This window comes from Lacerta agilis, chromosome 10 (assembly GCF_009819535.1).
Source record: "Lacerta agilis isolate rLacAgi1 chromosome 10, rLacAgi1.pri, whole genome shotgun sequence".
Taxonomy (NCBI): domain Eukaryota; kingdom Metazoa; phylum Chordata; class Lepidosauria; order Squamata; family Lacertidae; genus Lacerta; species Lacerta agilis.
Window position 1 is genome coordinate 69,847,511 of NC_046321.1, and position 16,161 is coordinate 69,863,671.

Here is a 16,161-nt window from a genome sequence, read left to right on the forward strand (position 1 = left end):
ATTCTACCACGTAAAACAGAAATGAAATCTACAAAATAAACAGCAGTGCTCGAAGTAGGTAGCAACTTCTTCTGTCCTGCAGATAAGCAGCCAGGAGGTTCACTTTTCAGAAATACTGTAGATAGATAACTATATTTTTTTAGTAAAAATTTGCTGTGCTGGTCCTGCTATCAGAGAAAGCTACAATATGGTCAGAGGACTGGCAGTGATTACCCCCCCCATCTTTTCTTTTTTTACTAGAAAAGTAATGCATGCCTTTTATTTGAAGTATGATCAATTGAAAATGAGAAGGGCAAAGATGTTCTACTCCACGAGGCATTATTAGCACAGGAAATAGGCCAAGACATCTCAACCACAGGCATTGCAAAGAGCCGATTCAATGAATTTGCTTCATTTAACTGACTGGTCAGAGGTCTGTAAGGGAATCAGCCCTCTGGGACAGTGCATTTTGATTTCTTTTCCTGCATGCAACTGACAACTGTGACCAACAAACATTATTTCCAGTTGCTGATTGAAGAGTGGGACCGTAATTCAAAAGCCTTCAGTTCTCCCATAAAATGAGAGTCAGGGGGTGTCCACCTGGGGGTGGGGATATTAGTGGCTCTTCAGATGTGCCTATTCAGCAGATCCCACACACATACTGACTCTGGAAGGTGCACATCAGTCTTACCAAGCAGAAGGGGTGTGTGTGTGTGTGTGTGTGTGTGTGAGAGAGAGAGAGAGAGAGAGAGAGAGACTCAGCCCTGAGAATGAGATGGCAGGTTGGGGGAATAGCCCCTGCAAATCTTCTGTTAAATCTGCTTTATACCTGCCAAAGACTAGGATGAAAGCAATAACCCAAAAGAATATTCTGTGCAAAAGAAGACAGAGAAGACAGAGCAGAGATGTGGTATTCTGACAGGGCAGAGGCGCTGGCTTGCCCCCACTATTGAGGGGGCTGGCGTCACGTGACATGCTGACGCAGCGCATGTGACATTACTGCTCAATACTGAGGGGGCCCAGCCAACTCCTTAAGACATTTGATGGGGCCAAAAGTGCCTCGGCCCCTGCAACTGGTGCACCTGTGACATGATGCTACTCCTGTCAGCAATCATGCTGCAGCATTCTGTACTAGCTGCAGTTTTGGACCAGTGCAAAGGAAGCCCCACATAGAGTGCATTGTGGTTATTCAGTCTTGAAGTCCTCAGTGCCTGGACTACTATGGTATAGTGGAAACTCGCGGAAGATCTTTGTAATCACGAGGAGTCAGGTTGCATGTCCTCCTCCCTTTTCCATCCTGAGTCTTGAAACTAGCAAAGTAAAGTTGCTGGTGAGGAAGATACAATTAGTTGAGAACCCCTTCAGCTGCCAATGACCTTAGCCAAGCCACACCCAGGTGCCTGACCAGTCAGGAATGGTACCTGATAGCCAGGTGGAAACAATCAAACCTATTAAGTTAACTATATAAACGAAGGAATGGAGGGGACTGATTGGGCTTCGCCACAGACCAGGTACCGGGTGCTGTGGGTTTCCTGGCGTGAGGGGTCTCTCTCGCCGCTCCTTTGGGGCCCCGGGTGGCAGAAGGGGAGATTGTGCTTGGGCTTTTATCAGGTATGCTACATTTGTCTGCTGCTGATTGTATCTAGGAATAAAAGCCTATTTGTTCTTCTTCCATTGGTGTGTTCATTGGATCCAGATCCCAAAAGAACCCTGCCCCTTGGCAGAACAGATGGTCAAGCTATCCCAGTCCAGAAAAAGTCACAGCTGTCATACCACCCAAAGATGACAAAGGCACCCTTAGCCTTCCAGGCTATGTGTGGCTCTGGTGACAAAGCTGGATGCAGAAGCACTCCTAGACTGCATGCCTGTTCCTTCAGGGGGAGTGCAGCCCCATCAGGGACAGGCAGTTGGCCCATTTCTCAGACACACTAACCACTCACCCACAGCACCAGCAGTCCAAACTTTACCAGATCATAGTCTGACCTGGAGATGGGAAGGCCTGGGGAAAAACCAGAAAAATTGGGGGGAAACCCAGGTTTCCCCCCGGTTTTTCCCAAAGCCATTTTTTCCCTGGAAAAATTGAAAAAATAGTTTGATATAGTTTGAGTATTTCACACACTACCCCCCCCCCCATTTTTTCCTGGGGGGAAAAAGGCTTTGGAAAAAACCTGAAAAAAACCTGTTCCCTTCCCCCAATTTCCCCATTTTTCCCCAGGCCCTCCAGCACCCACACTTTGGAGCTCCCTGCCAACTGACACCAGGCAGGTGCTCTCACTGTACTCTTTCCGGCAACTGCTCAAAACATTTTCGTTAGGGCAGCCCATCTGAACACGTAGAAGCTACATGCGCAGGGCCGTCTTGTAATAGGGGCTGGGTGGCGCGGTGCACCAGGGCGCCAGGCCCCCCAGGGGCGCCCCCACGAGCCCGCCGGCATACCAGGCGCCCCCTCCCCAACCCGCGCCCGCCCTCTTGGGCGGGTGGGTGGGCGGGCGCTCACGCGCCAGCGAGCTAACTGCAAGCTTAGCCGGCTGCCCTCCGGAGCCCCAGCTGGAGCACTGGGAAGGGCGCGAAAAGCCCCGCGCCGCTCCAGCGCCATGCCCCTCATCCCCCGCTCGCCCACCTCCCTCCCGCTGGCCACCCCTCGGGGATGAGGGGCGTGGCGCTGGAGTGGTGCGAGGCTTTGCGCGCCCTTCCCAGCGCTCCAGCTGGGGCTCCAGAGGGCGGCCGGCTTGCAGCGCCACGCCCCTCATCTCCCGCTCGCCCACCCCCCTCCCGAGGGGCGGCCAGCGCGGGAGGGAGGTGGGCGGAGAGGCGGCCCACCGGGGGCGCCGAGGGATCGTCGCACCAGGGCGGCCGATCCCCTTAAGACGGCCCTGTACATGCGATTTACTTCCTTTTAACCACTGCTGACTTTAATCATCTATTCAATACTCTTAAATACCTGCTTTTAACTGTGTTTTATCAATCATTTTAGTATTCTGTTGTATATTTTTCTAAACTCTTTAGAAAGCTCTGTTACCATCATGCGGTTTATAATATATACAGTGGTACCTCTGGTTATGAACTCAATTCATTCTGGAGGTCCATTCTTAACCTGAAACTGTTCTTAACCTGAGGCACCACTTTAGCTAATGGGGCCTCCTGCTGCTGCCGTGCTGCCACCATGCGATTTCTGTTCTCATCCCGGGGCAAAGTTCTTAACCCGAGGTACTACTTCTGGGTTAGCGGAGTCTGTAACCCGAAGTGTTTGTAACCCAAGGTACCACTGTAATAACAAGTTCAATTAAAAACACACTCACTCCTTTTCCTTTCAAACAGTTTGATACAGATACAGTGTATCTGAAGAAGTGTGAACAGATACAGTGTATCTGAAGAAGTGTGCATGCACACGAAAGCTCATACCAAGAACAAACTTAGTTGGTCTCTAAGGTGCTACTGGAAGGATTTTTTTATTTTTTATTTTGTTTTGACTATGGCAGACCAACACGGCTACCTACCTGTAGTTTGAGCCTTAGTGCAACATACTATTCAGTAAACTGGATGTTGGTTACTTCTGGGCCTAGCATGCAATTTTTTTTGCCTTATGCTTTGCCCTGGCTGTCCTCAAGTAGATATGGAAAGACCGGGGGGGGGGGAGGGTGGAAAAATGGGGGGGGGGGAACAGGTTTCCTCCGTTTTCCCCAAAGCCATTTTTTGGAAGTCCATGAGAAAAATGACAGAGGATGAACAAGAAGAAATAGAAAATGCCAGCAGTAGTTCAGAAAATGAGATAGAATAAACTGCACATATATGTTGTGTCTTCTGGTTGTTGTTTTTTAAAGCACTACTCAAAGGGTAGACCTTTTATGGAGCTTAAATATTCAGGTGGACCTTAACTTTATTTGCTGTTGGTGCTAAGGGGCAAATCTGATTATTTTTTATGTTGATGGTTTCCGGAAATTTTACATCTCTAGTCTGACCATGACAAGAAAGTGCTTGGCACAACCTCCACCACCTTTTGTTCATCCCAGGTAAAAAACTACATTTGGGTGTGCAGTCCATGGTGTATTGGAGCAATGCCCACTTCTGACAGCCATGTCATGGAGGACATGAAGTCCTGAGTCAGCCCAAGAGCAGTCTCTGCATGGCCCTCAACCACCACTTTAGAGACCACCTTGGCCTGATTGGTCTGGGAGACTACTGAATAACAGGGGGACTGAAAACCAGCAGCATCCCCAATCTGTCTCTCTGACCCAACATCAGAAACAAGCCTTTTTAGTCCATCCCAAGATCAAGAGGTTTTCCAGCAAAGGAGATGGACAATGACAACCCTGCCAACCTTCTAGTCTGGCCTGTGCTAAATTGAGTACCTGGATGGGGACAACCAAGTTTGGCTGTTGCTTCTCAGGATGGGGAGGTGGTCAATGTTGCCCAAATGCACTGACAGGTTGGCTCTGCCAGTGTGTTTCCACCACACTTACTTCCTGCCACCTCACCCAGCCCTCTTGGTAAACAACAGCAACCTACAAGCTGGGAAGCTAGCATAGTGACTCTGCCTCACCCAGCAAGCTGTTTCTAGCACTTGAGCCTGTTGTTTGAGAATCAGAAGTCCAAAGCGCTATGAGCTAGTTGTGTTGTTCTTTGGATCCCAGCCATTGTCAAAGAGATGCAATATCTCGAGAAGAGAAAGACTTGCTTGCTAGATCAGATCAAGGATCCATCTACTTCAACACTCCATTTTGAACATGGCCCCCAGCCCCTGCAGTTTGTTCCTACCATCAAGTATCCACAGTTTCTCCCTTTGACTTGTGCCCAGAGTTGTAGCTGAAGGAAATGGAATAATTTCAGCCTCCAATGAGGCAATTCCACCACCACCTTGTAAGACTACCTGGATGCTGAAGAGTTGTAGTATTCTGGTGGAACGTGCATCTTCCCTGCTTTGTCCCCTGGTTCCAGGGTAGTCTTTTTGGTATCAGCAAATAAAGATTTGATGTAGTCCTGACCTTGTCCAAGTGCATCGTTCCCAAAGCTGGAAATGCTGGAGCAAGGAGGGAATTGTTTTTGAAGCAAAAAGCTGCTGCTGCTGGGAGCTGGTAAGCAAAAGAGTAACAGAGTGAGAAATATAAAATGTAATTTTTAAAAAGGGGGAGAGGAAGAGACTAACATTCGGAAACATTTATGGAAATGAATTTGCATAATCTAATTTACTTTCTGTTGGTTCCACCGTTAATGTGAAACGGTGCTCCCTGAGCCTCTCACAAACCTATGGCTATAAAATGAGACACAGCTGGTAAAGTGAATTTTTGCTAGTGACATGCAGATTTATTACCTTGCTGGAATTACCTTCAGTAGCTAAAACATAATAAATGGGGCCATCAGTGGAATAGCTGTTACCATAAAATTACAGGGTGGGTAGAAGGTATAGCATAAGCCGGAACCCAATAATGAATCTATTGAACCTTCTTCCACCTACGTAATGATGGTGCTAATATCTCCTAATGGGACTATTATTGTTTTTATTATTATTACTATTCATATTATATTTATGATTTACATCCTTATATATTCCTGAAATTGTTACTGTAATTATTATACACATCATTTAAACATACTCATACATTTCATTTGAACATACATATTGTGCTTATAATATTTATACAGTATCATATTCACATTTCCTTATGTTGTTGGCATTCCCCATATCTTCTTTCCCCCTGTGTCTTCCCTTCACCCGTGTGTGACTTCCTTGGTCATTTTGTTTGTTATTCTTATTGAGATTGTATTTCTGTACCTTAATATTATTTAATCCTTTTTGTTTGATTACGTGACTTAACTTGATCTATCTTGTCTTTATGAATTCAGTCTAACCATACCAATAAATTCTTATTGACACCTCTTTTGTTCATGTATTCTTCTACATATCTCCATTCTTGTTTAAGATTTTGGTTAGATTGCAGTCTAATTGCTGCCGTCATTTTTGCTAATTCAATCATTTCAAAAAATTTATTTTGCCACTCTTCTAATGTTGGTACAGACAGCAGAAGTTGTACCAACATTAGGATTACTATTGTTGTGTTTTTGTCCTATTCCTTTTACAGTTCTCTGTAGGACAGTTGGGAAACTTCCCCTTGGCACCAGACAAAAGGTTATCTTCGCAGGAGGCAACATCCTGGAGCACCTCAAGGATATCCCCATGGCAGCCGACTTGGAGGCAGCTCAAGCCAGGACTGACCAAGGTTGTGGGTTTTTTGCGGGGGTGGGGTGGGGTGAGAATAATCTGAAGATGTTTAGGGAGGATGCTGTAGGGAAGCAGTCAGAAAGTTTAAGAGCAGTAGAGTGAGGGAGGTGCTTATGGATTATATTGACACTGTCAGATATTGTGTGTTGGTAGTTGGAATCTTGGAAGTGTGGATCATGGGGATTATTTTCTAAGAAGCTGTGCTATCCTAGGAAAAGGCTTCAAAAATCCCAAACCAACCATCGTGCAGTTGAATGTCTGAAGGAAGGAATATTTTGCTTTTAATTTCTGTAGCCTCAAAACTTAATCTAGTTACAGTCCTCAGACAGAACTTTTCCAACAGCTTTTTATTGCATATGCAAGGATCTTTGCTTCCATATTTCCATAATAGAAAGTGTTATGCAGGGAAAGGCAATATTTATTTGGCAGTGTTCAGATACAGCAGAAGCTTCAAATTTTATGTAATGTACAAGTCTTCTTAGTGGCAAATGAAAAGTCGGTATAATCCAAAAGTTATTGTGTGTGTGTGTGTGTGTGTGTGTGTGAGTGAGAGAGAGAGAGAGAGAGAGAGAGAGGACTGAGGCACACAGTGTGTGTGCAAAACAGATGTGTGCATTAGCAGGGTGTTGATTTTGTACATGATGAGCATTACCCAAAAGGGGATATGGTGGCCAAAATGCAGCTTAATGACCACTAATCTCCATATTGAGGAAGCTAAGCAAGCTGGGCTCTGTGTTACTGCTGTTTTTCCCGTGCAGAGATGGGACTGGCAGTAGAATGAGCAGCTTGAACCAAAACTCCTAGGCTAATGCTGTCTTGTCAGTCTGGAAATGCACCCAATGGGAGCAATCTTTCATTAGGTTTCTGAATTGAGAATGTTCAAAGAAGAGGAAATTGTGGCATTCAGCATCATTTGGGTGGGCAGGGATGAGTCTGTAATTAATCATGGTGAGTTGGGTTAGATACCTGGTAGACATTTAAGTAATTAATTCAAATAAATTATCTGCAGTCTATTAGTGAAAATTAATTATAGATCAGCCTTGAAGAGTATGTCATCATAGGGATGAGCAAATCTGCAATTTCGGTTTCTTTCAGTTTCTCATTTTTCTAATCCTAATTTCAGTTAGCCACATTCTGGTCCCTCTGGTTTGCTGCATCTTTGTGTGTGTGGCTTAATGCTGAAACAAACAGCTGCCTAGTGACAGAACACAAGCATTACACAATGCCGACAAAATAAAGGGTCATGAACCTGATTCAAGAAAAGCAGCGCATTTAAAAACAGGACACACAAATGTCTATAACCCAGACTTTGCCAACCTGGTGCCCTCTAGATGTTTTGGACTGTAATCTCATGAGCCTCAGCCAAACCATCCAGAGGGCACCAGGCTGGCAAAGGTGGATGCAACCAAATTCAGGTAACAGGCATACACATACACCAGAAATATCTATCTATCTATCTATCTATCTATCTATCTATCTATCTATCTATCTATCTCTGTTTGTGTAAACTTTGTACTTGTGCTGACATGTAGAGCAAACATTCATAGGGTGCTATTCAGCTAAGCATTATTCAGAGTAGACACATTGAAATTACTGACTGTGCCTAAGTTAGGTCTATTAATTTCAATGGCTCTACTCTGAGTAAAACTTAGGTTGAATGCTGCCCATGGCACCCTTCGTCTGCTATGTTCTTTCCCATGCATGTTGGTAGCACAGCATAGCTTTTCATGTATACCACGGGGGGGGGGGGCTTTTGGCCCTCCAGATGTTGCTGAGCTACAACTCCCACCTTTCCTGGCCATTAGCTGTGCTTCCTGGGGCTGATGGGTGTTGTAATTCAGCAACATTGGGAAGGCCAAAGGTTCCCCACCCTGATGTATCATAGAACTCAGAACTCCATTTTGTGCTGCCTCAATTCTGTGGGGCCTTTTTTTTTTTAAAAAAGGTTTTGTTCCTCATGATTTAGTGAAGACTCTTCCATTAGGGGCAGTCTTGCCCACGGGCTTCCACTAGGCTGGCGGAGGAGTGTGTGGTCATTTTTCAAAGTCCTCTGGTGCAATCTGTGAGCTTACCAATTTTTTTATCTAGTGTCAGAAGTGAGGAGCATACAGGGAACCGGACCATTCTTGACGATGATTTCCCCGGTAACAGGCTAACTGTTGAGGTTGATGGCATAAAGCGTGAATACAGGACTTTCTCTGAAGGCTTGGCTGAGATGTTGGCTTTGTTCTCTGAGGTATGCTGGAACTGGGGTGGAGCAGAGGGCAGTTGACACTGTGCAGCCTCAATTCTGTATGGACATTAAAAACCAACCTGGTGAAATTGCATTTATTTGCAGTTAGTCAAGCCCTTTCCTGCTAAGGGACAGCAATGCATATGCTATGCTTTTCCATTCATTTCTACAGTCAGATAACACCATTTAGCCAACAGACTACTATGATGGGTTCTAGGACTTATAGCATGGTACATTACAATAGTATGGAAAGGAAGTGAGCAAATGTGAAAAAGATTGAGCTGTAAATATATGCTGCATGGCTGGAGGCAGATTACCGGTATATTTTTTCAGAAGGTTGTGTACAAAATGATACAGCTACCATCATTTATGGCAAATATATGGGATGCAGTGCATGTCCAAATTTGGTAATTGCTAGCATTCAGCACTAGCCCAATCCAAGGTGGGGAAGCTTATCCTCTTACAGCATAGGTCCTAAGCCTCCACACCTTAACTGTGTGCTGAGATAATCACTGGGTGTCCACCTGCCATCAGAGGTGAAGTGGGTGGCAGAGGCACTCGAACTGAATCTTCTGATAAATTGAATTTCAGCAGTTTCATGCTTGTTTCCTCTTGAAATTCTTTGTTTGAACATGACTACTTTAAGGATGCAGGTGGCATTGTGGTCTAAACCACAGAGCCTAGGGCTTCCCGTTGTTCAGTCCCAGCTCCTGCCCACCTAGCAGTTCAAAAGCACGTCAAGTGCAAGTAGATCAATAGGTACCGCTCTGGCGGGAAGGTAAACGGCATTTCCATGCGCTGCTGTGGTTCACCAGAAGTGGCTTAGTCATACTGGCCACATGACCCAGAAGCTGTCTGCAGACAAACGCCAGCTGTCTCGGCCTATAGAGTGAGATGAGCACTGCAACCCCAGAGTCGTCTGCGACTGGACCTAACGGTCAGAAGTACCTTTACCTTTACTTTAAGGTCAGCAGCAAAGTGTCCTGTCAGTGTTAAACGTTATCCCACTGGTTTCTGAATGTTGCCCTTTTTGATGTCTGATAGGTGTCCATTTATTTATTTATTTATTTATTTATTTATTTATTTATTTATTTATGAATGAGACTGGCCTGCTTGTTCTATGTAGAATGCAGAAGGGCATTGCTGGCAGATGATGTCACGTTGGAAGAAGATGATGAAGAGGAGAAGGAGGAGGAGGAGGAGGAGGAGTTTGGATATGATATCCTGCTTTATCACTACCCGAAGGAGTCTCAAAGTGCCTAACATTCTCCTTTCACTTCCTCCCCCACAACAAACACTCTGTGAGGTGAGTGGGGCTGAGAGACTTCAGAGAAGTGTGACTAGCCCAAGGTCACCCAGCAGCTGCATGTGGAGGAGCGGGGAAGCGAACCCGGTTCCCCAGATTACGAGTCTACCGCTCTTAACCACTACACCACACTGGCTCTCACTGGAAGATGGAAGCAGTGAATGACCCGCTGATATTCATGATGATATTATTAGGTCTTGTCATAGCACTGTCCGGGTAGGTATGGAGACAGAATTGGCAGGTGGACATTGTTACAGGGTCTGATCCCAGGGGATCATTCACCTACTCATATCCTTTCACCTGTGGCTTGAATAGAAATTACGTACTTTTACCCCACTACTGACCAATGTTAGGATGTTTGTGTCATCACCAAAACTTCATGCATCTGAGGAGGTGGATGTTATATTGTGAAATGGAATATTCCACAATATGTAGAGTTTACCAGTGGTACTATAAGTTCCCTTGATCTGGACACTATACTTTTGTCGATGCAGCCTAGAATAGCATTGGCTTTTTTTGCTGCTGCATCACACTGTTGACTCATGTTAAGCTTGTGCCCTAGATCCTTTCCACACGTACTACTGGCAAGCCAGGTGTCCCCCATACATTTGTGCAGCTGGTCTATCCTGCCTCATTGCCATTATCAGCAATTATACACGCCCAACCACTGCCATGTACAATCCTGTATATATAACTACACACACAAACATACATATTGGTGGCTGTGTGTGCTCCCTTCAGCTCCCTCACTGCTGGAGTGCTTGTTCCATGCTAGCTGAACAACAAAAGACTGAAAGAGCAGGAAGGATATCCACTTTCCTATACTGCTCTGTCATTTTGAGAGTCATAATTCATGAAACTTAAAAACAGGTGTTTTGTGTCTGCTGAAAATACAGACACAGCAGAAGTTGGTAAGGTGTGTGATGTACAGTATTTCTTGTTGTTGGAGATTCACAGGGGTGACTCCAGAATAATCTGGGGTGGTGGTGGTGGTGGTGGTGGGGGAGAAATGGCAAAGAGCATTATTTTTTGGTATTGTCCTAGCCTAAGCAGCTATTTGAAGGGTGGGTGCAAGTTGGCTGGAAAGCTGTAATCCCCCCACTGCCCCCAATAGTTTCACTGTCTCCTGATCACTGGACTTGAAATTAAGCAGGGAGAGGAATGGAGACATGCCCTTAGAATGAAGAGAGAATTGAAGGAAGACTGGTATCTGAAACAACTTCAGTCTTTGATATGTTAAAATTCAAACTTGGCTATGATTACATTATTATTGACAATTAATTTGCTGTGATTTGTGAAGTGAGGCTATTTTTCAGGACAGAAATAAGGAGCAGCAAAAGGGAGCGTGGGAGACATTTTTGGAGGGGTGGCTGCTACCACTTGCTCCTGCCGGGGTCATTCCAGATGGTGCCGCATTAGTGCTTAGAGATTTTCTCCCTGCCCTCCCTAACCTTACTTGTACTATCCATAAAATTTTGATTCTCCTTCCTCTACTTCCCATCTATCTTGCAAAAAAGATAAAACCCAGGTATTTGAAAATGTAATGCTCTAGAACAAAGTGAGTTGAGACAATTAAACAAATAAATAAATATACAAAATGTGTGCAAACGTCATTAATTTGCATAGTTCAAAATCTGAGTGTGTGTAAAATTTGGGATTATATCATGGCCTGCTTAGGGCTACAAATCCTATATATACTTACTTGAGAGTAAGTCCGACTGAGCTCAGTGACCCACACAGCTGATAAAGTGGGCTATTCTGTTGTCTTCCACTAACCAGGAAAAACATAGCTAAAATAGTGTATGATTTGCACCATATGTAACATTATTGCACTATGTAAAATTGTTTAATATTGAAAGAGATGCTGAAAATTAGGCAGGTCAGTGGTGGCAGCTCTGTTTGCATACTGTATGTGTTCATGCATGACCTGTTTTTACTTGTAAAAATACAGCCAAGACTTGTAACAACACAGCCAAGACATAGGTGCCAACTCCCTGGGGCCCACAAAATTCCCCATGAAGGGGCCGGGCACCCACAAATTTCATGGCCAGGGCCATGCATGCTGCATGGCACCCACAGCCCCGGGCACCCACGGTTGCGGGGCCAAGCTAGCACTCCTGCATGGTATTAACACTCATTTCAGGCCAGCTTTTGAAGGTTTTTTTTTTTTTATTCCCCCCCCCCCCAAAAGCATCTGGATTTTGTTTTAGTGAAAGTGAACCCTACCTACAAAGGCCAGTTTTCTTTAAAAAACAGAACAGAACAGAACAAGTAAGGTGTCTAGAAAAAGAGTTTGCAAAGTTAAACTATGTACCAGAACCGTCAGATGACTAAATTTTATTATCCAAGCCTGGACTCTTTTGAGCTGCCTTGGCATGTGATCATGTGGAATTTGGACAAATCTGTCCTTCAGAGACAAGGCCATATTGGCAGATGCAGCCACTCCCACCCCACATTTCTGGGCTGTTGAAGGGCCACCCAGAGCACAGCCAAACCTTCTCAACATTTCTGTTTGCTGCCAACACTATTGGGGTAGACCATAGTCAGATTCAGTACCTCTCTGTCCCGTCATTTACAAATGGATGCATTTGGCACAGAATACAGAGTTGTAGAGTTGGAAGGGACCATGTGGGTCATCTAGTCCAACCCCCTACAATGCAGGAATCTTTTGCCCAATGTGGGGCTCGAACCCAGACCCTGAGACTGAATCCCATGCTCTACTGTCTGAGCTGAGTGTACAGACACGTGTCTGAAGCTATTTATGACAGGGAAACTGAACAGCTCAAAAGAGAAGACAAATTCAGTGGTGCAAGCTGCCAGTTGCAAAGGAACAAGCTAAGAACACAGAAATTGCCTGAAGGTCAGAAAGCTGGACTAGAGGTGCCTGGTACTTTGGGCCTTTTAAACAAAGAATATGGTCATTCTGAATAGAGCTTTGATTTTGTGAATAATTGTGGAAGGTTGCTTTATTATTATTATTATTATTATTATTATTATTATTATTATTATTATTATTTATTGAAGTTGTTAGTTGTTTTAACTTGCCCAGAGCAACCCAAAGCATCTTACAAACAAATAAACAGGCAGACAAAAAGCCCTACACAGAAACATTAAAACCAAGAGGAAAAAGAAATACATTGAAAACATCCAGCCCACTTCTAAAAGGCCAAAGGCCTGGTTATAGTGGAATGTTTTTGCCTGGTGCCTAAAGATAGATAATGATGGAACCAGGGAAGCCTCTTTGGGGAGAATATTCCACAGATGGGGAGCCACCACACAAAAGGTCTGTTCTCATGCTGCCATCCTCCGGACCTCTCTTGGAGGAGGCACATGAAGAAAGCTCTCTGATGACCATTGCAGGGTTCAGGTCCATTCATATGGGAGAGGCGGTCTTTGAGGTATTGCAGTGGGGAGCCATTTAAGGCTCCTGAGGTCAAAACCAGCACTTGTGCTAAGGATATGGATGTCAGATTTTCTATATTCTATAGGACAACGGTTTTCAAGCTCCCTAGTCTCAAGGATTCATTTCATTGATTCTGGGGGAGCATTCTAGGGTATACTCTCTTGGCAAAATGACACTCAGTGCCATACCCAAATGTAGTGGCTTTAACTGAGGTCAGGGTTAAAATGAAGCCCAAGAACCATGTAAGGGAAGCACATTTGGATTCAGATAAACGTTCTGCTTTTATTGTCTGCTTAGAACCAAACCAACTGAAGCCTCTGGGTTACAAGTTGCACAGGCCTAATAATTTGTGACAACTAAAGCTTTCTCTGTTTTGTTTTTAAAAAGGAACTAGAACCAGGCATTTCAGCCTTGTTTATGCTTGTTGTTTCAAGCACTAACGACACTGGCAGAACAATATCAGAGAAGGGACAGAAATATGGCATGAAAAGTAGCATATACAAACACAGCCTATAGATGGTGCACTCCCTGGTGCCATTAGGGCCAGGTTAGTGGGTGCAGGTGCGTGGCCCTGTGCAACCCAGGGGGACCTGCTTGACCCCGAGTGCTCCGTAAGTGGACAGAAGGGATTGGCTGTTCAGGGAAGAGGGGCAGGGGCTGCCAGTTAGCTTAGATGTTCAAGGTGGCTGAGGATTCTTTCTCTTTTTCCAACTTGTAAAAAAAGTAGATTGATCTACTCTAGAGAGAACAATATTGCATTGTTGTATTTTGTACTGTCATTTAATGCTGTGATAAAAAACTAAAACAAAGACATTTATTTAAAGAAAGGAGGATGTTGTGCTGTTTACAGCGCCTCTGAATGCACTTACCCATTAAAACATCCAAAGCTGTTTCTCAGTGTAGAGATTTCTTCTAGCAGAGAAGCATTTTTGTCCTGAATTGCATCTAGAGCTTTTAACTTGGTTTGAAGTTGACCTTGTATTTGCTTTAAAAAGAAGGGGGGGGGGCAAAAAAGGAGGAAATGGTGGAGTTAAGTATCTGTGGCAAGTTAAGTTTCATACCCGAGAGGTTAATGCAATTGTTTTGGACTGATGGAGACAGATCCTGCCCTTTCTAAAGGCACCTTATTTTCTTACTATCTTGCTGTAATAACAAATGGTAATCAGGGCAAGCAGCAACAGTAAAACAAATGAAACATATTAAAATACAGTTAAAATAGCAATAAAATCTAAAGGGAGAAAAATAAGGTTGCTGGCTTGTTGTTTTTAATAGAACATATTTCCAAATCGCCAACTGCCTGTCTGCATTTGCCTGCTGGTGGAAGGCTATCAGAGATGGCTTTAGTTGGGCTTCTCTTGGCAAGATGTTCCAAAGCCTTGGAGAAGCTACCAGTAAAGCCCTCTCTTAAGTTTCTGCCAAATTGCTTTAGATGTTGGCAGGACAAAGAAAAGAGGCTCTCCTGAGAATCTTAAAATACAGGCAGGGCCATATGAGAGATTGGGCCTTTTAGATTGTACAGTTCCAAGTAGCATATGACTTTGTGGGTCATAACCAGCAGTACGGACTGTGCCTGAAAATGAACTGGTAAGCAGGTCAATCTGTTGGAACATGTGGGTCACAAACTTCCTACAACTGACCTTGTCAATACTCTGGCTGCACCATTCAAACCAGCAGAAGTTTCTGACACTCTTCAAAGACAGCCCCACATAGGGCACTTTATGAGATGTAACAGTGTCACTGTGGCCAGATCCAAAATTTCAAGAAACGGGTGCTATTAAGAAACGTGCAACTTGTTCCACTGGGACATTTCACTAGACTTACTGAAAATGTCTGCCTTTATTATTTTTGCTACCCTTAAAATTCTCTGGAGTTTTCATCCAAGAAGAAATCTCAACATCGACCTTGGAATTTCATAGGCAGTTAGGAATGCAAGGACACTCCCCTCCCCCACTGAAAAATACTGATACCCAGCATTCTGCTTTCATTTATCTGTAATAATTATTTGGGGAAACACGATAAAATCTTGTTTAAAAACTCAGCAGTCTCCCCCCCCCCCAACCCCATGTCGTTCAGGCTGTGCGTGTTACTGTTTACTCCGCTCCAGTGTTCTCCCATTGCTGATGTTTGAAGACATGGCGTCAGCCACAATCCACCTGAATCCTGTAGCTTGAGAAATAGGCCTGTTTGATGTACTTTCCCTCAAACCAGCCTCCACTAGACACCACAGGTTCAGGCAGCCATTGTGCATGCACAGTGACAGCTTCAGTGAATTGAAGTTCAGTGACAGGTAACAAATAGGATGATTGGCACCAGCTGAAGACACCCCCACAGCCATTCTGGCCTGCAACTTAAGAATGTGACTTGAAGTGGGGCAGGGGAGCAACCTCACTGCATTTCAAGACACCCATTTCTACATAGTCCTAGTAAAACAAACCATGTGACATGGTATCACTGCCTTTCCCGTTCCCTGCTCCTCTTCACTGGCTGCCATTTGCAGGGTTAGGAAAACTCTCAGTGAGTTAACATCCTATCACATGCTTTGTTTCATTAAACATTTCCAGCAGGGGAGAGATATGGCGCAGCTGCTATTGGTGGTGGCAGCCCCACGTTCTACGCATCACCAAGTTCCAGGTGGAAGAATACTTGGAAAGTGTCAAGTGTAAAACAAAGGGGCAGTAAGGAAAAAAGATTAAAGATGGCAGCAACTAGATTTTCATTTATTGCCCTGTTCAAATCCTTTTGCATTGGAGGTTGGACTTCTTTAGTCATGGGACATGGGAAGGAGACATTTGCAATTTCACTATAAATGTTTTTTGGAGTGTACATCTCTGAGTCATTTAGATAAACAAAAGAAAGCCAACTTGGAGAGCTTCAGGAAGAGCCCAAGCTGGGAAGTCTTCCTTTTTACCGGTACCTTTCCCTAAAGGTTTTGTCTGCCAGTTCCCCTTCAACGGGATGACCGAATGTTGACAAAACGTCCAGCTGTGTCTGCTTTTTCCAGGGCAACCCTTTCCCCCTTAGCA

The 16,161-nt window shown here is 44.5% G+C and overlaps 1 protein-coding gene across 1 annotated transcript in view; it reads right to left on the reverse strand.

The window, feature by feature from the left end:
* Positions 1–16,161, reverse strand: part of LMNTD1 (lamin tail domain containing 1) — a 179,890-nt gene that overhangs the window by 60,073 nt on the left and 103,656 nt on the right. Inside the window, exons 3-5 of the mRNA XM_033163258.1 lie at positions 14,008–14,123; positions 8,269–8,486; positions 4,847–5,048 (exon numbers count right to left, since the gene is read on the reverse strand). Of these exons, the coding sequence (XP_033019149.1) occupies positions 4,847–5,048; positions 8,269–8,486; positions 14,008–14,123 (536 nt within the window). The remainder of the gene's footprint in view (positions 1–4,846; positions 5,049–8,268; positions 8,487–14,007; positions 14,124–16,161) is intronic.